The sequence below is a fragment of the Bubalus bubalis genome, chromosome 8 (genome assembly GCF_019923935.1).
Source record: "Bubalus bubalis isolate 160015118507 breed Murrah chromosome 8, NDDB_SH_1, whole genome shotgun sequence".
Lineage (NCBI taxonomy): Eukaryota > Metazoa > Chordata > Mammalia > Artiodactyla > Bovidae > Bubalus > Bubalus bubalis.
The window spans coordinates 92044602-92066919 of NC_059164.1; the positions used below are offsets into that span (position 1 = coordinate 92044602).

A 22318-nucleotide genomic window follows, 5' to 3' on the forward strand; every position below is an offset into this window, starting at 1 on the left:
AAAAAGAAAAGCATAAAATGAGGCTCTTAATCTTCAAAAAGCTTACTATCTAAGCTGAACACTATACTTACACATACGAAAGATTTAAAGAGAAAATTCAATATAATGCAAATACTGTAAAACACACATACATGTCTCTAAGCGATGACAGGTGTTAGATATACAGACTCTTACTAAGTACCGCAGATGCTGATGAGAAATTACATAACTGACTCCTATGACAGTAACTCTTTGAATGGTTCTACCAAGAGTGGTGTTAGCTATGCTCACATTCTCTCCTATAATTCCCTGAGTAGCAATATCATACATTTTGAAGAGGATTTCCAGTAGTAGGAAAATAGTTTATGGTGATGAATCAGAGCAAAGCAGATTCATAATACTGGCTATGCTGCTTATTCAATAAACACTGATCAAAAGATGACTATGTGCCAGTTTCTATGCCAACAACTGGGAACAATGAGATGACACCTGCTCTCAAAGAGCTCAGTGTGGCTGGGAGAAATGACTGACGAACAATTACAGGACCGTGTAGCAATAAATCCCACAGCAGGCATGTGGGGGCGCCGTGGGGGCAGGACAGCGGTTCCTGTAGTCGCACAGAGCCTGACTACGCCTTGGTGTGAGCTCAGAGTTTGTCTAACACAACTGCTGAAGACCCGAGTGACTCCCTGTGCTCACCACGGGGCACTGAGAACTTACTATAGTGCAAGAGCCTAAATGATAGTGAAATGCTCCTCTAAGGAGCAGAGGACATAGATTATTTTCTCTGCAAGAAAACTAGCATTACAGCACCTGGTATAATGCTGAGAATGCAGCAGGTATCCAATAAATGCTTGCTAAATTAAGTCATGAGCGCAGATACTTCTGCACATTCTGCTGCAACTGGTCAGAGGTGAAAAGCAGTTCTTAGAAGAAGGGAAAAAAAGTTTTTTAAACCTCCCCAAACCATGAAAATCACCAAACTCAGTCTTGTCTGCTGACAATGAGCCCAAAAGAAGATCTGTCAATCTACTAGCACCATGGCCATGCATGCTCAGTCGTGTCAGTTGTGTCCGACTCTTTGTGACCCCATGGACTGTAGCCCGCCGAGTTCCTCTGCCCACGGGATTTCCCAGGCAAGAATACTGGAGTGGGTTGCCATTTCCTCCTCCAAGGGATCTTTCTGATCCAGGGATCGAACCTGCGTCTCCTATGTCTCCTGCAATGCAGGTGGATACTTTACTGCTGAGCCACCAGCGAAACCCACTAGCACCACAGCCTGAACTAAACATGTGCTCTGACCCAGGATGAGCGGCGAAGCCCCGAGTGGGCAGGGCCAACTCTCACCTCTTTGATGCGCACCGCCTTCTCCCCTCTGGTGGCATTCAGCAGCAGCTTTCTGAGCTGTTTGTCATCCACAGCCTTTGGGAGATTGTGCAGGCACAGCCTGGTCCGGGAGACAAAGATATTTTGGTCCTTGAGTTTCTGATGCTTCAGCAGCTCGAACTGAAAGAACAACAAATTGTTAACAGTACAATCTACTCTTTAAAGATACAGGCACATAATTCTCCAACAAGAAAGAACCATGACCCCAATCCAGTAACCACACATCTAGAAAGAATAAGGGAAATCACCCACGCTGCAGCCTTTTGATGATGCCCAGCACACAGAGAAAGAAAAGTTCGAGGAGGCAAGAGGGTGGGTGGGTGGGTGATAAGATCATGGGCTCTGGAGTCGGGCTGAATTCGAGAAGTTACGTAACACTTATTAAGCCTCAATAATTTCACCTACAGGGTAGAACTGCAAACCAAAATATAATACCGATTTTTCAGTACTGATGTGAGGCTGAAATAAGGTAATATGCATAAAATCCCAAGCTCAAATATGGCCCAGAGCAAATAATAAATAATACTGTAGTTAACATCTATGCCAAGTCCTTACCTATCCACCAACTCAAACTGATTATTTACTCCTTCCAAAAGGAAATGGATTTACTTAAAGGATACGTGACAGAATACTGTCTTGTCTCAACTCTGCCACCTTGAGGCAAAGAAACGTCAATAGAAACAAACAGTTTCCAGAGCCTGACCTATGTTGCTCAAAGCACTGGCCCCAGGACAATCTATCTCTAAAGTGAAAGGGTGACCTTCTTCTCCTGACTTGTTTCTTAAGGGCAACTCAGCCGAAAAAAGTTTTAAGTTAAACTTTTATTAAGTTTCATTTTTGCCACTTCTTATTTGGTAAAGGTACTATTACAGCAACTCACAAAATAAATACCCTGGAAACAAATATTAAAAGGGCTATCTGAAGGGTTATCATGCTTAAATTCAACAGTGCGATTTTTCTCCCAGGAAAAGCTGTGTCTGCTGTTTAATTATAATGCGTATAATCTAGCGAGCCTTTTGCTAGGAAAATTCACTTTAAGGAGAATTAAATGTGTCACTATTGCACTATGATCAGAAAAGGGCATCCAATGCCCCCCACATACCATAATCTCTAGATGCTCACTACCAAAAACCGTCGAGGACACCAGTCTAGAGCCTGCACAGAAAAGACACGCTGCCTCCGGCCTCACTATATTCTCGTCTCTGTCCGTCATCTTTTGCACTTTCAGGTTCCAGAGCTAATTCTATTCATGATCATGCATCTTTACCATTCTAGGCTGGCTTAGCTTTGTGAAAGTAAACTATACGGGCAAAAGTAAAAATTATTGGAACAAAGATTGCTAAGCAGCAAAGGAACTCAACAGTACCAGTTATCACTAGAAATCCCATAATATGGGGTTTTCCTAAAATGATTTCATAATCTGGAGATACCCTCCCTCAAACAAAATACATCTTATCTCTCCCTTCCAAGACCCACATCCGCACTTCCCTCTCTATTTAGCCCACACTGAACTTCCTTTCTCATGTTACTCTGCATTTATACTGACACCTAATTATATATAGCCCGAGCCTCTAAGTGTCTGCTTCATGATCTCGAAGCATACTATCTGGGAAACACATACTGTTGAGCATTACAAAAACAAAGAATAAGACCCAGCACATAATGTTGACATGGTATCATGTGCACCGCTGGGTTAGCAGCTGTCCCACCTGCACACCTGTTTTCTAACAATAGTGTAAGTAGCACCTGTGACCGAGACTTGCTTGGCTCTTTGATGAGCACCTTCAGCATTATTATTTATCGATTTATATTGAGTCCTGCAGAACCTGAAGTTGGTGCCTAATCTACTCACTCGTTCTCTCTTGGCCATATCAGCAGCGCTCACACCCTCTGCAGCCTTCGTCCCAGCACGAATCACTGCAGAAAGAGGGAAAAAGGCCAAGACATCAGCAAGGGAATTTTCACTGAGCAATAAGAGGAATGTGATGTGAATGATGCAAGCTCTCTATAGAGGGCCCAGAGGACTATGCTGGCCAGGACACAGTGGTATCTGGGTAGGTCCAGAAATAGGCTACAGGGCTAAGTTCTTGTCTATGAGCTGCTCTCAAGGACTAAAACTGAACATTTTGTGATTTTGTTCTTCTTCTTCCTTCCCTTCAAAATATTTCATGTCGTGCCCAAAGTCAGATGGGAAGGCCTAAAGGAAGTTTTGGAAATAAGTACATTTTAGGCATTTGGAATGCCAATATGCTCTACCTATGACCTGTCCTTGGAAATCTCCCTGCTCATGTATTTGGGAGCCATTTCTAAGCGGTGAGATAAGCCAACCAAGAGAACAGCCACACTGTATAACACCGGGCCTGGCCTCAAAGGTTAGCGGCCTTCCATTTGCTAGTCTGGGCGGTTTGCAGCAGGAGGCAATACTGTGTGACCTAAAGGAAGGAATTCTCTCTTTTATCTTAATTAAAGCTAATTTCTGATTATCTTTCTGACACTAAGGGAAAGGTACTCAGTGCATATTTTAAATCCATGAGTAATCCAAAAGAGTAATTTTAGTCATAATTTTCAACTCCTTCAGAAAACCTATCAGAAATGATGACAAGGGACAAAGGTAATTTGGGTTTTTCCTCCCTCTTTGCCCTGATAATCTTCTAATGAAAAGGTCTAAAAGCAATCAATCAGTCAGAAAGGAGAGTGGGGACTGGCTAATCCATGAACTGGGTGAAGGCTTCCTAACAGAAAGCTGTGCATCTGTTAAAGTGGAATCTGCTATATCTGCTAAAGTAGAATAATAATAATATACCACCATTAAAGAGGACGCAGGGTTTTAATTTGAAACATGCTCCAAACATACTACTGTCAGGCTGCTGTCATGACAAGTGGCCAGCTACTCCGAAGCCTGGTTCCCCTCTCCCTGCCACTACTCACAGCCTTCTCGGGCCAGATAGAGGTTACGGGTCCCAGTCGGCTTCTTCACCTTCTTTGTCCGGAGTTTTGCAGCCTCATCACGGGTCACTGCCAAGTCAACCTTAAGCTGCCGGCCATCCAGTTTAAGTCCACCACCCTGAAACAGATTGCGACCTCTCTCTCAAAATTCATGATGAGTAGAAACTAAGCACCTGACAAGGAGCACCAAGGAAAGGGAAAACAGCAAACCCCCACTGTTGTGTGGACCCCTGCCGCGAGGGTGTTTTAGGCCAGCTGGATGCAAGTGGATCACTGAGCCGAACAGTATTTAGCACAGCTGTGCAAAGGCCACATGTTCATTTGTTTTCAGGGAGTTAATTAGTCCCAAAGTAGACCAAACTAAGGAAAACGACCTGTAAATAGGCAAATTTTTAGTATGCTAAAGAAAGCTAATAAAATAGTATTGATAACTCTACTCATGAGAATTTAAGAGACAATGGCAACACACAGTAACTCAGCTCAAAACAATCTATACTTGGTTATAGAATACACAGAAAAATTTTCTATCACCTACACACTTTCTCTCTCATTTACTCCACTTCATAGATGGCCTTAATCCCTTCTTGTCCCAGTCTTTCACGCCATCAGCCTACGATAGAGACTGATATAAGAAACTGACCCATAATAAAGATTATTATACCTACTTCCTCACCTATAAAGGATTACTCACCTTACAAACACCTATAGGGCTGATGTGAGGATGTAACAAGGTCATGCGTGTAAAGCTCAGTGCCTAACACACACTCTGCTGTGCTTAGCCCCTCAGTCGTGTCCGACTCTTTGTGACCCCATGGACTGTAGCCCACCACGCGCCTCTGTCCATGGCATTCTCCAGGCAAGAATACTGGAGTGGGTTGCCATGCCCTCATCCACGGGAGCTTCCCCACCCAGGGATCAAACCCAGGTCTCACGTATTGTAGGCAGATTCTTTACCATCTGAGACACCAAGGAAGTCCTAACACACTATGTATTCATAAGTCTTAGCTTTATTATTTTCATATCATTGACAATAATAATAATAAAGTTTTGTGGAAATATCAGCTGTTGCCCCTGGGAGGCAATCACCTAAATTAAAGAGTAAAGGAAATGTCTTCCTTACCTCAGCCTCTGGAGAAGCAGCTTCAAGGCATTTTTGGGCTGCTTCTTGAGTCATGAACTGGGCAAATGCACAGCCTGCACAGAGAGACAAAACCAAGTGAGATCCCAAACTCGCACGGCCCACTGGAAGCCAAAGACAACACTACGCATGGTGGCAGCCTGACTGAAGGGGAAGGGGTAGTAGCATCCTTGTGTTAAGTACAATGAAACTTAGCTAAAAAGTACTGTGTCCAACACCAGGGGTTCAAGACAGGCAAGACGGCACACCTGCTCATAATGAAATTTTATTATTACAGGCTTCATCTTTTCTAACGCTTCTTAGAAACTTTAGTTGCTCCATCTCATGCAATGAGAAATATCCACAAGAAATACTAGAGAAATTCCAGGCTAATGTTTCAGTATCACTTTCTACGTGCTTGTTAGAGGACTAAAAAAAAAAAAAAAAAGAAGCAGCAACCACTTAAGCCTGAAACTACAGATCTCACTGTCATCAGAGTCCCTAAGGAGGCATCAAGTGAGGGCAGGTCTAGTTCCTGGAGTAAAAGTCCCCGGCCTCTATCCTGTGAATATAGTGGTGAACTGCAAAGTCATGAGCTCAACTTTTGACTCCTGCTATAGAATTTCCACAGGTGTATCTTTCACTGGTTAGAGGCAGGGCCTATCAGCTACGCTAATCTTTTGCTTTTGATAAAAAGCAGCTTTTATAAGGGAAAAAAAAAAGTTCATTTTACAGTAAACTAAAAAAAAAAATTAAGTTCCATAATATTTTGTTAGCATTCCTATAAACTTTAGTTCTTCCCTCACAGAGGAAGGCAGTGTCATATTTCCTAGAGCTACTGGGGCACTGACCCTTTGCCCCTCTAAGAATGAATGGCAGCAAACTAGCTGCAAGGACGCATGTGGCAGGCCAACCCAAAGGCCACATCTAGTGAGGCCTTCCCTGCCTCCTGCAGGCAGGGCTAAGTACCCCTGCACCCCTCCCCTGCCCCACACTCCACCCAGGCCATCCTCCACTCCCATTTCTATTATGGATGTCAGAGAGCATCTTCCCTAAAAGACTTGAACGTCTCAGGAAGAAAGCTCATGTTTCTTAGCTGTTTCTACATCCAAAGCACTTACCATGACATCCACCGTTAGTAGATAATCAATAGGAAGCAACAAGTAATACAGAAAGAAGTCCAATATGAAGAAAATGAGGTGGGTTCTTCTCTCTGAATGGGTACGAATGTTATCATGGGAATTTCCAGGGTATATACTAGGTCAGTTTTAACACTTCCCCAAAAGTCTTCAGATAATACTTAGCCCTTCCAGGCAGCAAAATAGCAGCTTACAGGGATGAGGGGTAGGAGGCAGCCAAGGCTGTATGAGTAGGCAGAAAAAGTGCCAGGAAAATCTAATATGAGCTAGGGAAAGACAACATATCATGGGAAAAAAAAAAAAAAAACTACGCTTATTAAAACCATTAACTCTCAGCTAACATTAACAGACCAAGAAAGAGATTGAGCAGTTCAACCACAGACTCCATTCTAAAAATGTCAACCTAATACATTAGGGCACTCAGAAAGAGATAAAAGAGATGACCAAAGTCAAGCAGTATCAGACAGTACTTGCAACATTCTATGCAATTCTAGTTGCCCATTTTCAGAAAAATAAAAATGAAGAAGGTCCAAGAAGTATAATTGAGTATCAGAGCTAAAGGCACCTTAAGTGATTACTCTAGTTGAACTCACTCATTTTACAGATAAGGAACGGAAGCCCACAGTGGTTAAATGGGTGCCAAAAAATCACCCAGCTGGTGATTTAGCTGGGATTAGACCCCTAACCTCCAGAAAGCAGTTTAGTCTTTTTTCCATTACACTACCTCATTTTACATCTTCTATAGCTAAGCAAAAACTAAAAATGATCAGGTTTCATCAAACTGGAAAATAAGACTTAGAATGGAGGTAATTAATCCATAGGTAGGCTCCAGAGAGCTCCAAAACACTCAGAAATGGCATTTTTATGAGGATAGGGTTCAGAGTTCTTGCTAGATCTCAAAGGGATCAAGAACCAGAATGAATTAAAAAGTCACTGCTTTAGCAGAACAACTGCACTTGATAAAAATCAAAGATTATGAATGGGTTGAAAAGATGCTTATCTAACAACAGTATATCAGAATGAGGAGTGGTCAATCTTTAAGCTCAAAAGAAATAGCTTGGGGGGGAAAAAAAAAAAACAGCACCACCACTAAGGCAGCACTTCTGCTTTTCCTTTTGACTGTTGGCATTGCAACCAAGTTTCTATCAGCTTCCCTCACTAACAAAAGCAACTGAAAAATATCTCCATAATTTCAAGCACTGTGGAATGATTAATACCCATGAGATGCTATCACATTTAAATTCAAAGAACAACAAATGGAATTCATTACCCTAAAGTAAATAAGCAAGAGTTTAAAAGCTTAGACAAAATTACGCCTGGCAACACCATGACAGATGCTGAGTCTGACATCACTGGAAGACAACCTCAGAATGTCCTTGGTGCTTCTATGGATCACAGAAACCTGGATGATGGTGGACCCCTGGGAGGGCACACATTATGCTCTCATGTAACCTCATCAGTGCCCATGACAGTGGTCTCCATCGTTTTGGGCCTGACCAGATGACAGCAAATACCTTTAGAATGCTCTGTGTCTGGATGCAAGACGATTCGGACATATTTAAGATCTCCAAATTGCTGCAGGAGCTCTCCAAGGTCTTCTTCCTCTGAGTCAAAGGACAGGTTTCTATAGAGGACAATCAGGTCACAAGAGAGGTCAATTACAAAAGCGAGACCCTGTGTTCCAGTACCAGGTGAGTGAGTCAGACATCATCTGGAGTGGTTCCTCGGAACCACCCTCCCCAAGGATAGCACCAAGGGGTGACCCCCACTAGCCAGGCCACCGATGTATGACTGCCCACTGGCCAAAACCGATTGACCTTCCTCTGTTAATCAGATTCTCTCTCCCAGGAATATAAAACTTGAACACACATATACAAAGACCAGAAGTTGCAGACACAGATTCACCTCAAAACAGCAGTGTGGGGAGCTGAAAATGTTCTGTAACATATATATGTATCTCCACATATAAAGGTATATGTATATCTGCGGCTATATATATGAAAAATGTCACTGGGTTGTACACACACTTTACAGAATACATGTTATAACTTAACAAGGGATAAAACAAGAATGAGTGTCTTCAGACAAAGGATCACACAGTCTCCCACAGCAAAGGACCCAGCAAAGGGCCCTTCTTGAGGTTTGCTCTTTGACAACCTTGATTCTGTGAGCTACCCTAACGCTCATCCAACAAACCAGGTTTTTCACTTAAATTGGCTAAAATTAGTTTCCCTTAGAACCAAAAGACTGACAGCAAATGAGAAATCAAACATCTCAATGTCTCCTCTGTATTCCTATGAAATCTAGGTTTCAGTTAAAATTTTACAAAAGTCAGAAAATCCTTCAAAATAATAACTCAAAACCAAACATGGTAAAGTTTATTAGCTAAGTACAAAAAAAAAAGAGGAAGAGAGAGAGAAAACTACTATTTCCCTTGATGGGATTAAAAAATGTTGGAAGGAGATTTTGTTCTACTAAATTTCAACATAGTATAAAGGTTCTTAACCCAGTTATGCACAGCCTTCCAGGGGCAAGAAAAAGAGTTCCAAATAAATATCTACAATTTTACTTCTCTTTTGCTCAATTAACAGCTCCATAAACAGTTTCATCTTATTGAGCAACCAAGATAAAAAAGATTTTCTGCAATAAGACACATCCTAGCTACATTATTGCTTCTAATTTGCCTCATCGTGTTCATAGCCTTATCTCTTCCATCCCTTTACTTTTCTAAATTCTCTTTAAATTAAAAAGATGTGTAAGGAAGGGAATCTTGGTACTGAGGTCACAGGCTTCTAAGTGTGACATTCCTCATCCCTATTACACAGAATTCTCTACAAACATGAAATTGTTTATATGGAAATTCCAAATAACACAGTAAAAAAAAAAAAATGGAGAGATGTGCTATAAAGGAAGAAAATGGGCTACAGCACAGCATGTATAAGCTGAAATCATCCTTGTTAAGTATTTATGATATGAACACATGCGTGGGTATTCCTTGAGTAGTGATGAAAGTTAATTTTGTGTGTATGTCTTTTTGCCTATTCATTTCCTAAATTTTCCACAATAAACATAAATTACTTGCATAATGAAAACCATCTTTAAAAGACTGTACAAGAGAATGAAACAGAAATCTCTAAAATAGGACTCAAATAGCCCTAGCAAAAATGGTACTTAAGAAAGGACGTAAAGGCCGTTGAGGTGTGCCAAGGACATCCCGACTTCCTGAAAATGCCAACCTACGCAGTCAGTGCAACTGAAACAGCAAAGGCAACATGACATGGGGTCCCCCTCTCTCGGTTTTCCAGGAAACAGACGGGATGCTTCACTTTATGGACGTGACTTTAGATCAGTCAGGCGTGAGGAGAGAATTAACTTGGGACAAGAGGTACAATCCCTCCCCAGTACTCACCCTAAAACAAAGGGCAGAAGCAAGATGCTTCTATTAATAACAGTTAAAGAATTCATTTGTTCCAATGACGCCACCCCAATTACAAAGAATGAAATCTAAATGAAGACAAGATACAAAGACCCCTGCTGTTTATCTCCTGTGTATAGTTGATTCTCCCACACGTTTCTCATTGTGTGCTACATTCCTAGGCAGATGTGCTGATGGTCTTACATGCATCTAACTTTTTGGCCTAGCTAACAGAATTAGTGGAAAAAAAAGAAGAAGAAGGGAGAGAGGAAGAAGAGAAGAAAAACTTACGAAGGCAACAGAAACAGCAGTTCTCCAGACAGAAAGTCATACCTGATAAAGACAGTCTTCCCTTCGTTCACATCAGAGGGTAATTTCCTCTTCTTCCTCTTCTTCTTTGAGACTTCTATATCCAAAGTAAAAAGAAAACCAACAAACTGAATTTAGGACTAGTGCAAGCCTTATAACAAAGAGCTAAGTTGTTAAATATATAAAGATCTTACGTAAATTAAGAAGAAATCCAATTAAAAATGAACGAAGGATATGCAACTAAATATATGAAAATCCTCAAACTCACTCATAATTAAAGAAAGACACAGCACCAGAAATGAGATATTATTTTTCACTGAAGTTTGGCAAAAATCAAAAAAAATTAAATTCATTGTGGTAAGGGTGTGGGGGAAAATGAGAGAGAAAGAGATTCCCCTACACTGTCTGACGGTAAACTTTCTAGAAATGTAAAATGTAGAACATCCGAAGAGAAAAAAAAATACATTCACATAGACAAATATACATTACACTTTACACCAGTGCATATCCATTCATGTTTTAGCTTACAGAATATTATATTGACCATCCTCAGATACATAAGAACACTGGTTGTCTGGTGGTTTAGTCGCTAAGTTGTGTCCCACTCTCGCGACTCCATGGATTGTAGCCCATCAGGTTGTCTCTGGGGAAGGGCCTTAAGTGGCTGTGGATTTGGGTTTAAGGGAGATTCACTGATTTTAAGAACTGACATATACGCATATATACATGAAGAAAATTTCTGGAAGGATACAAAAGAAATAACAGAGGTTACTTTGGGGGGACTACTGGGAGGATTGGTGAGGAACTTTTAGTTTCTGTATTACACCCTTTTGAACCACACATATATTTTAAATTAATTTTCTCTCATTAGTGTCTATCAGTCATTTTTTCAAGTCAAAGAAGAGACAGCTGAATCTGGTTGTAGAATTAAAGGTCTCTCAGTTCTCTCAGTGTAAAACCTTCTTTGCTTCTAAGGTGTCTACCATTCTCTCCTCATAGAAAAAGTTTATTTCCTCAGATTTCTCATATGGTCAAATCAACATGCCAGACTTACAAAAAAGGGAGAAGGGAGACCTGATTAGTGAATAAAAACCTCCAAAGAAACTAAAGGACCACTTACTGACCACTCTTGATTCTGTAATGACCTGCCTCACTCAATAAATAAGTGGAGTTTAAACCCAACATTCTTGATGAAAGTAGTAAGATGGTTTGGTTACAGTTTTACAAAATGCCCCAGGAGGTCCTTTATCCCCATTTCAATTCAAAATTGTTGTTTATACTCCTGGCACAGAACAGTAACAATGATAATATTGTAGTAGTCATTCTACTATTATCTACCAATGATAATATTGGTAGTCATTCAGTTCAGTTCAGTTCAGTCGCTCAGTCGTGTCCGACTCTTTGCAACCCCATGAATGGCAGCACACCAGGCCTCCCCGTCCATCACCAACTCCCGGAGTTCACTCAGACTCACATCCATCAAGTCATTAGTAGTAAAAATAATTTAATCTTCACAACTCTATGTAGTTATTAGAGCCCTTTTATAGATGAAGAAACTGTGTTATAAAGAGGTTAAGTAACTTGCCCCAAAGTCATACCTCAAGAAAGGAGCAGAGACAGGATTTGAAACCCTTTGCTAAACAAGCTACACCTGTGATCTCTAGGAAACATGAGGTTTTATTTTCTTAATTCACTCCTGTTCACCCAGTATCCAGCACTGCAGGCATTCTGAATATCTGCTATCTGAATAAATCAAGGTGTGTATATCAGAAAAAATATCAACAACCTCAGATATGCACATGATACCACTCTAATGGCAGAAACAGAAAAGGAACTAAAGAGCCCTTGAAGAGAGTGAGAGAGGAGAGTGAAAGCAGGCCTAAAACTCAACATTCACAAAACTAAGATCATGGCATCTGGGCCCATCACTTCATGCCAAACAGATGCAGAAAGGTCGAATCAGTGACATATTTTATTTTCTTGGGTTCCAAAATCACTGCAGATGGTGAATGCACCCATCAAGATGCTTGCTCCCTGGGAAAAAAGCTATGACAAACCTGGACAGCATATTAAAAAGCAGAGACATCACTTTTCTGCCAAAGGTCTGTATAGTCAAAGCTATGGTTTTTCCAGTAGTCAGACGTATGGATGTGAGTAGTAGCAGTGTTAGTCACTCAGTCGTGTCTGACTCTTTGTGACCCACCAGACTAGCTCTCCAGGCTCCTCTGTCCATGGGATTCTCCAGGCAAGAATACTGGAGTGGGTTGCCATTCCCTTCTCCAGAGGGTCTTCCCGACCCAGGGATTGAACCCAAGTCTCCTGCATTGCAGGCATATTCTTTACCATCTGAGCTACAGAAAAATCAGCTGGACCATAAAGAAAGCTGAGCACCGAAAAATTGATGCTTTTGAACTGTGGTGTTGGAGAAGACTCTTGAGAGTTTCTTGGACTGCAAGGAGATCAAACCAGTCAGTCCTAAAGGAAATCAGTCCTGAATATTCACTGGAAGGACTGATCCTGAAGCTCCAATACTTTGGCTACCTATGTGAAGAACTCACTCTGGAAAAGAGCCTGATGCTGGGAAAGACTGAAGGCAGGAGGATGAGAGGGTTGGATGGCATCATCAATGGACATGAGTTTGAGCAAACTCCGGGAGATGGTGAAGGACAGGGAAGCCTGGCGTGCTGCAGTCCATGGGGTTCCAAAGAGGCAAACGCAACTGAGCAACTGTACAATAGTTAAAAAAAAAAAAAAGAAAAGGTACATTTTTCTATCCTGACAGGTTCAAAAATCACTGTCACATGCAGCATCTATTACAACAGTTCAAAGAGCAAACACTGGGCATTTATTTGCACACAATTTGGAAGGGTATGCACAGAATAACATTCATTCATCAGTTCCAAATTTGTTTATCTACATTGAAAAAAAAAAACTCTGCAAATGCAGAAGTGTTCGTTGGTCTTTGCTTGTTTTCTTGCCAATTCTTTGGGACTGAAAGTCACAGAGCCAGATCAAAACTTCCAGGAGAACAAGGATTTTTTTTTTTCAGTTCAAAGTTTAACATTAGTAGGTGTTCAATAAGTGTTTCTTTTAAGTGAATGAAGAGGAGAGGGAACTTGTTTTGCTGAACTGGATGGAGTAGTGGAATGCCAAGATTACATTCTAGTTAGCAGAACTCAAAAACTGCCTCTACATCCATCCTAATTACCGCTAAAGCCAGAAGATTCTATCAGCAGCCATCTCACATCTAACTTGATGAGACTTGCACATTTTTTAGAAGACTGTTGGAGTGAGTGAGTGAGTGAAGCCGCTCAGTCGTGTCAGACTCTTTGCAACCCCGTGGACTGTAGCCCACCAGGCTCCTTTGTCCATGGGATTCTCCAGGCAAGAATACTGGAGTGGGTTGTCATTTCCTTCTCCAGGGGATCTTCCCAACCCAGGGATCGAACCCAGGTCTCCCGCACTGCAGGCAGACGCTTTAACCTCCGAGCCACCAGGGAAGCCCTTCTTTTCTAAAAAGAAGACAGTAGCAACAAAGACAACTAATACCACTGAGAGTCTACTGTAGGGAAGGTACTCTTCTAAATGTCAGGAGATGAGGACCTCTAATATCCAATCACATATGAAGTAATGAGGACACTAGAGGCAAGGACTTGACCGGCCCATACAGCTGGAAATGAAAGAGTCAGAACTTGAACCCACGTGATTTGACTCCTAAGCCCACGCAATGAAAGGCAGAGATGACTGCTAAAAAGAACTGAACTTTTCCAGATAAAAAATTCTGAATTCAGTAGTTTGTTGCTATAATAATGGATTACTTTATTGCTGTTGTTAGTCTCCATCTTGGAAGGTGTCAGTGATTCAAGTACCTCTGATTTTGAGTAGCATATACTAAGCTGAGTTTCTGGGGTTTGCTAACACTGTTGTTGTTGTTTTAGTAACTATGTTGTGTCTGACTCTTTTGCAACCCCAAGAGCTGCAGCCCGCCAGGCTCCTCTGTCCATGGGATTTCCCAAGCAAGAATACTGGAATGGGTTGCCATTTCCTTCTCCACTGCTAACACTGTAGACACTTCAAATAATACTCTTAATCACTGAGGGGAAAAAACACCCTCTTTGGATTTTCAAATCTACTTCATATAATTTGTTGTTTACAGACAACAGCAAGAATGGAAAAATACAGCAGGGATGGAAAAATGAGTTTGTCACATTTAATAGAATGTAATTTTAGTACAAAAATAAAATAATTAGATTAATGAAAGAGGACCTACTTTGGTGGCAGGATGCAATATCCTGTTTATCCAATTATTCATTCAACATGGATAATTCAGAGAGAGAGAGAGAGACAAGACCTCAGCAGTAAGCTAGGTTTTAAATTCCCTAAGAATCTTAATCCTCAAAACCACTCCAAACTCATTTAAAAAACAAAAACATCTTTAGAAGAAAGGAATATAAAAGTTTCCCTTTCAGCATTTAAACACAAGTTTGACAGGACATCCTAAGGTCCTATTTAAAAAGAAGCCCGAGTGGAACTGATGCCCACTTCTCAGTAAACTATTTTAAATTTAAGTGTCTACAAAAAGTCCAGGCAAACCTTCCTCCTCTTGCTCTTCACTGCTGGTATCACTCTGAGCCAGGTCCTCTCCACCATCAATACTATCTCTTTCCTCCAGGTCGCTGTCGTCATCAGAATGCTCCTCGTCACTGCTTTCTGCAGGTGCTGGCCTCTTGACTGCCCTGCAATGGCACAGATCAGAACTGAGGTTCTGGGCTGAGAGGGGGCCCTATCCAACTTCACCACTCATGCCAATTCTCCAATGTTGGGGCCAGGGAAAGATACCATCTTCCTCTTAGGGACAGTCCTAAATCTTCCTCTGTTGTCTCAGAACACACTGAGCCACATACCTCTTGTGAATCTGTACAGGTTTGGGCAGCTTTGATTCTTTATCCTCCTCCTCCTCATCCTCGTCATCATCATAATCACTCTCATTCTCCTCCTCCTCCATATCCTCTTCTTCCCTGCCATTCTCTTGACCCAATTCCTGATGTTCAGGTTCAGGCCTCTTCTCCTCACCTTCATAGTCGATAAAGAAAGTTAGGAATTCATCGAGTATCCAAAACAAGGCCATTTAAACAACAGTACCTAACACCCCAAGTTACTGGTTCCTATGGTGTTCCAAACACTCATATATTTTTCTTTCTCTACCTAACAGGAGAAAGTATGAGGAAAAAAAGCAAAAAACAAACAACAAAAACCCCTCATCCCTGAGGTTTCCTTGGAGGCTGTTCTATTCATCAGAAGCCTTAAGGTTAAAACCTGGCTCAGCAACTGAGCCTCTGCAAACAGCCCACCACTGTGTGCCACGGCCAGCACAGGGAACACTCTGGAGCCCAGCTATGAGCTTTAACCTCTGTGGGTTTGTTCTCTGAGCTCCTGGTGGCTTAAAAGCCAATTGTTTTCTAAATAAAACTCAAGTCTCAAGCTTCCCTATTTATAATGTTCCATCACTCCATATTACGAAAGCTGGGAAAGGACAGCAAGTAGTAGGGACAATGAACTTGGGCTCCACTACTCACATCCACATCAAGGAGTGAGCTTAGACTCAAAAGGTCCTGTTTGGAGACCAGATCACCAGATGGTACAATGCGGACCTGCACACAGTTAGGACACACAACCCTGCCTACTCAACACCACTGCATCTTACCTGGGACAGAAGCAGACTGTGTACTTTTATATTTATCCTTTGCCACAGCCCAATCCACAGCCACTGTCCGCCCTGTCAGACAAAAAGTAGCATCAGAAAGGCGTTCTTCTCTTTAACATTCCTATTTCCTATAAACAACTTCCTAGTCATCAAAGACAGTAATGGAACCAAAGGAGGCATATAAACTGCAGATTCAGAGGCTGTCGGTCCTAAAACAAAACTCCTGGTAGGTGTCTATTCTTTTAACCCTTAACCTTTTTTATCAATGAACAGAAGTTTTGCCTTTCTACATAGTCACTACACCTGGGATAAGATAGACTTAAAAAAAAAAAGCATTAGTACAGTGCTTCCAGTTAGATCAAGTTTCCAGTTATATTAGCAAGAACGAAAACAGACATTCTGGAATAATCTGCACATTACTCAGAAGTTAAGAAGTCTCCAAGCCAATCCCTTCTTTAGGCAGAGTACCTGGTAAATCGATACCCAGAGTAACCTCAAGGTCAGTTTAGGAGCCCACATATGCTTAATAGGGATCATAATCAAGAGGGAAGAATCCGCTAATCTCACATCCCCTAGACAGCAATCTGCCTGTATACCAACGATCATTTCAGCAATGGTTTTTCATTAAGAGATTTAAAGGACACTCATCACCGAAAAAAGAAAAAGAGAAGGCTGGGAAGGGTCCTGTTGAGTTTAACCCTAAGATCAAAGCAACTTCTATATTAGCAGTGAGACTCTCAACAAGGCAAACACCTTTCGGAAATGTAGAAAGCGGGTTACTGTGTTAATCTGCATGAACACCAGAAATATCTGAGTCAACAGTATGGGCACAGAAAACTTACCTTTTATCTCTTTCATGTTCATGCCTTTGAGAGCCTTTCCTGCTTCTAGGAGGTTTTTGAACTGAACAAAAGCAAAACCACGCATCTTTCCATCTGTGTGCAAACGTAACAAAGAAATCAGAGGTAGCAGGAGGAACCAACAGACACTAAGACGGACTATACAGCAACCTGGACTGGCGAGAAGGCTCAAATCCTGCCAGCCAGTCAGCCCCCTGCCCAAAGCAAGAGCCTTTATCCTGCTGATGTTAGCCTGACACAGGCTCAGGAGAGCAATGCATTTCACTCGTCTTCTAAAAGGAGTTCTGATCTAACTAAAAACACCATCTGGGGAATAAACATTGTTCTGTGTCAAGCACTATATTTTATATATACCATATCATCTGGGGCTTGGAGAGTATGACCCCAACCTTATATTTCTATTTCAAATAGTACTTAGTTGAAAGGTGACTTGGAAAAACACCATTATGTAAAATAATCTAATCCACACAAAATAAAGGTTGGCAGGTACCTGGTTTCCTGGGGATATTTACTTCCAGGATAGTTCCAAACTGAGAAAATACTGTTTTCAAGTCATCTTCTGAGCACTGAACCGGAAAGTGAGAAAGAAAGAGATGTTATCATGGCAAATAAATATAAAACATCAACTATTAAATTAGTTCACTGGGAAGAGCTTGAGTATTTTTACTCCTTTTAAAATTTTGAGACTAGGACATAAAACATTCCCAAGTAGAGGACATCTTGCTTTGTACCTAAATGGTAAAAAGGACAGACGTGAGAGAGCTTGTCCTCCTCTCCCAATCTCAGCAGTGGTTTCCACAAAAGGAAGACATCTTCATGCTTTCTATCCTCAATAAATTCTTGTTTATACAAGCCCATTTTCTGAATTCAACGCTGCTAAAGGTCTTTCCCAGGAGGAATGAAGCCCAATTATACCACCCTGGTGGGGAGTTCAACCAACAAGCAGGCCCTGGCTCCAAGAGCCTTCAGAACACTCACTGTTTCCTCTCTCTTACCTTAAAGCTCAGGTTTCGAATAATTAATCTGGCTTTCTTATCTGCCACTTTGGCTTTTTTAGGCTTCAGCTCCTTCTTTGCGGACTCTGAATTTTCTGAAAAATAACAGGCAGTGAAGTAAGTCTGTGATCCTCTCAGCCCAGGATATCACAGGGAAGAAGTACTAGCAACAGAAGGCATTTATCTCAGGGTTAAGTACGGCAATGCCCAGCAACACCAGGTTTTCCAAACTCATAAGTAAACAAAAGACTAAAATGAGTAAAAAACACACTGGATGATTCTGGACATCAAAAGAAAATTCAGGAAGCTTTTAGGTCTAGATGCTACCCCCAACCAATCCACTGTCCCCTCAATCCTGGGGGAAAACTCCTTTCAGTTACTAGAAACTCACCAGTTTTCCCCTTTTCCTTGGACTTATTTCTCAGTTTTTTCTTGGCAATGGTCACGTTGATCTTGCACCCTTCAAAGGTGGTAATCTCCTTGAGGGCCCTCTGAACATCCTCCAGCATAGAAAAAGTGACATAGCCGAAGCCTCGACATGCCTTACTCCCTGGAAGGTATGGGGTGGGGAGGGATTAACAGTAAGCCAAGATCTCTAAACCAGTCAATTCTCACAGCCCTAAACTGGCAGATATACAGCCAGGCCAGCCAGTTATCAGTTGGCCAAAGTTCTCAAGAGGGAAAGAAACAAGATTAACATGAGAGCCTCCCCCCATCTCCTTTTTCCTCAAAAATTGTTAGGCTTCCTCTTCTAATGTGGTGCCTTGGCTGTTAGCTCCCTTTCTTCCATCTTTCCTGGTAATCTCAAGAATATGGAGGACCCATAATATGCATTACACCTCCAAAGAAGAACTCACATCACACAGAACAAAACATCACCAGAGAAGGTAGGAAAGGTAAGGCTGGTAGCTTCAAAAACTACAATGAAATAATTCAGTTACACCTCCTCAGAAAAGAGGACAGATCAGCAATGAATGCTGGTGACCCTGAGAAAAGAACCTCAAACAATAAACACTGCTTCAGGAGCCTGCAGATACTATTACTGTTATTACCAAGCCTTAGAAATCAATATCAAATTAAACCTTTCCAAAGCAGCTGTAAATCTCTTATCTCATTTTGTCAGAACATACCAAGAAGGGAAAAGCCAATATTATCATCACTTTTTTCCAAAGGAATCGTTGAAGATGAACAGTTGCAAATGTCAACTGTAACCCACCTTTGCCCTTTCTGGTATGCTTTTTTTTTTTTAGTTTAATATTTTTGTGTAATAAAATTTTAAGTAATTTACTGCATCAAAAAAGAAAAAGACCAAGCAGTCTGCCTTGGTCTACCCGAAAAAGAAACAAAACTCCACACACTCTCCTTTACAACTACACCCTTACCTGCTTTAGGGTACAAGCCTTCTAACACGGGATGCTGAGCCACATAAACTGGTTAAAGTTGACACCTGGCACTAGGAAAGCATACTATATATATTTCTTTTCCTTGAAACTCCTTCTCAAAATGCCTGCCCACTCACCTTTCAGAAAACAAGAACAAGAAAAATCAGGGCCCTTCTTAATCAGTACAACCAAAAATAAAAAGCAGCTGAAACATGAAGAAGTTTGCTGACAAAATAAAAGCACGTAGTCACAAAAAAGCCTATAGTCACAAAAACACCGCCCATTATAAACAATTACAACAATCCTGTGAAATTATTCCCATCTTAAAGAGGGTAAGTGGCAAGTTCAAGTCACCACTAGTGGTAAGACCTTATCTGCCATCCCCTCCCTCCCATCCTTTGAAGTAGAGTACTCAATACATTTGGCTGTCTAGACAGGAAAGCAGCTTTTTTGTTGTTGCTGTTTAATGGGAATAGGAGCTTTTGTTAAAGATGCTGACTATGTACATAGCTACAGGTAAGGTTACACGTAGCCTATATTCTGAGGACCCAAAGGAGAATTCCCATTCAAAGGCCTGCTCCTCCCTGGAACGCAACCAAGCATTGCAGAGCAGTGTTTCTCAGACTGGTTTGATGACCCACAGTAACAAATGTGATTTACAGTGGACCCAGTTGTTTATATCCTGAAAAAAAAAAGTCTCATGAAAACTTCTCCTTTACCATATATAGATATACTACTATTTCATTAAAAAAAAAAAAAAACAACACTCCAGTCATTAACCACTCAAGACCCACAAATGAACAATGATCTGCCATTTAAGAAACACTGCTGTACAGCACTCTCATTCTCTCATTCGCCCATATGTATACTTAAAATGATAAAGGCCCCAGCTGTGTGTATACCAATCAGAGCCATGTCAATGATCTTAAATCTAATTTCTGTTACTAACAAAACAGAAGATAAGGATGGAGTGATTATTAGCGCACTTTTAGGACTGCCTACTCACACACTCTGGTACCACGCGGGAAAAGAGGGGTACCCAAGATATTACTTCAAACCAGTTGCTAGCCTGAAAGGCAAGAAAGCAGCCACCTACAGCGACAGATTGATGACTTGGAAGGAAGCTAAATTTGTGTTCTGGGCAACATCAGGTGCCATGTAATATAGTCTAGGTAAGAAGAAGAAATGCTTCTACAATTAAAACCCTTACAATTCTTACTCATTCTAATACATGCTAACCCTCCTTCATAGTGATGCCATGAACATCAAATAGAATGAGAGGCATATGGCAGTATTCCACAAGTCAGTAAATACCTCCAGTGGCTCAAATCAAAACCCCTGGAGTCAGATTTGACACTTTTTTTCCTCAGACCCCAAATCTGATCCATATTCCAATCATGTTTTACCTTCTTCGCTGCTAGAGCACCTGGTCCAACCCCATGAGCTTTCACCTGGATTACCACAAGAGCCTAGTAACTGGTCTCCTGTCCTATTCTTAACGGCCTATTCTCAGCATGGCAGTCTCAGAGAATCTTTCAAAATGCAAGGCAGATCATATTCACTGCTCCCTGCTCAAAATCAGTGGTTTCCTATCTCAGAGTAAAAGTCAAAGTCCTTTTGATGGCCTGTAAGGTCCTACATGATCTGGAAGGACCAGGTGGCATCTGCTAATTCTCTTTCCTTCACTCAGTGCACACCAGTAACCCTGGTCTCGTCTATATTCCTCCACTATACTATATGCACTCCTCTTCAGTATCCTTGAGCTCCCTCTGCCTAAGCTGTTCCTCGCACTGAGAAACCCAAGTTCACTCTCTCACATCAGTAAGGTTTCCCCATGTCCATTCTTCACTCCTCTACAGCTTCCCCACCACCACCACCCTATCTTTCTTCCCTGACTTATTTTTCTCTCAGTATTTATCGCCATCATCACTATATATTTTGCTCATTGGCTGTCTTCCACATCCTGAACACAGATCAAGGCTTTTGGTCTGTGTACTAATGTATCCCGAGGACCTACAACAGTTGCCTGGATCCTAGTAAACATTCAACTAATATTTACGGAATACATAAATGGGTGAATGAATAACATATTGGTTAAGAGCTCGGGGTCTGGTGATCAAATTTTGAATCCACTTCTTACTAGCAGTACGAACTTAAGCTGAAGTTACTAAATTTCCCTAAGCCCTAGATTTCTCATCTGTAAAATGGAGTTTACTCTCCACCCAACAAGACTGATGGGGAAATTAAAGGAAGTAACAGATGGTGTTTCATTAAGTCCAGTTCAGTCGCCCAGTCGTGTCTGACTCTTTGCAACCCCATGGACTGGAGCACGCCAGGCCTCCCTGTCCATCACATTTATTAAGTTATTCACTAATAAATAAGATCTTGTATGTGAGCGCGCATGATAAACAGGAAACCTACATAAACTTAAGGGCCTGACTTGACTTTCAGAAACGGCTCCTATGGATTTATCTAGTGTAGAGTCCGTTTGGAAAAGAAATTCAACTTCCAAGGCCTTTCATTTAAGGGCTCACTTAAGACTGGGAGAATGTCCTCTGCCTCCATCCGGCTCCCGGGAACCCCAACTCTGTTCTCGATCGCCCCGCCCCCTACCTTTTTCAGTCACCACGAAGCACTGCTTGACCGGCCCCACCTGACTGAATAGCTCCTCCAGTTGTTCGCTGCGAGCCGAGGGCGGGAGGCGGCCCACAAACAGGGTCAGTCCGGCCATGAGGCCGAGAAACAGGCGCGCAAGGTCGCGCACGCGAGTCAAGTAACTGGCTTTAGTAAGCGGACCACGCTTACTAAAGTTGCCGGGAGACTCCGGAAGTGCGCGTCACTCAAAAGAGTCCGGAGGAAGACGTAGTGGAAAGGGAAAAATCAGTCCGGAAGGGAAGAAAAAATCGTGCCGCCTGAGGGCGGAGCTTCCTGAGCGGGGCTCCACCCCCTAACCCAAGTACCGCCCCCGCCTCTGCAGGGAAATTTGGCTTCCCTTAGGAGAAGGGCTAGGAGAAGGCAATGGCACCCCACTCCAGTACTCTTGCCTGGAAAATTCCACGGACGGAGGAGCCTGATGGACTGCAGTC

General features: G+C 41.8%; 1 protein-coding gene across 1 annotated transcript in view; it reads right to left on the minus strand.

Moving 5' to 3' along the window:
* RBM28 (RNA binding motif protein 28) overlaps positions 1-22090 on the minus strand; it is a 31983-nt gene extending 9893 nt beyond the window's left edge. Inside the window, exons 1-14 of the mRNA XM_025291475.3 lie at positions 21846-22090; positions 18242-18400; positions 17851-17945; positions 17346-17421; positions 16838-16930; positions 15996-16067; positions 15196-15364; positions 14885-15027; positions 10316-10388; positions 8082-8191; positions 5432-5505; positions 4294-4429; positions 3218-3282; positions 1327-1485 (exon numbers count right to left, since the gene is read on the minus strand). Of these exons, the coding sequence (XP_025147260.1) occupies positions 1327-1485; positions 3218-3282; positions 4294-4429; positions 5432-5505; positions 8082-8191; positions 10316-10388; positions 14885-15027; positions 15196-15364; positions 15996-16067; positions 16838-16930; positions 17346-17421; positions 17851-17945; positions 18242-18400; positions 21846-21963 (1542 nt within the window). The 5' untranslated portion in view covers positions 21964-22090. The remainder of the gene's footprint in view (positions 1-1326; positions 1486-3217; positions 3283-4293; positions 4430-5431; positions 5506-8081; positions 8192-10315; positions 10389-14884; positions 15028-15195; positions 15365-15995; positions 16068-16837; positions 16931-17345; positions 17422-17850; positions 17946-18241; positions 18401-21845) is intronic.
* Between the last annotated feature and the right edge of the window lie 228 nt (positions 22091-22318).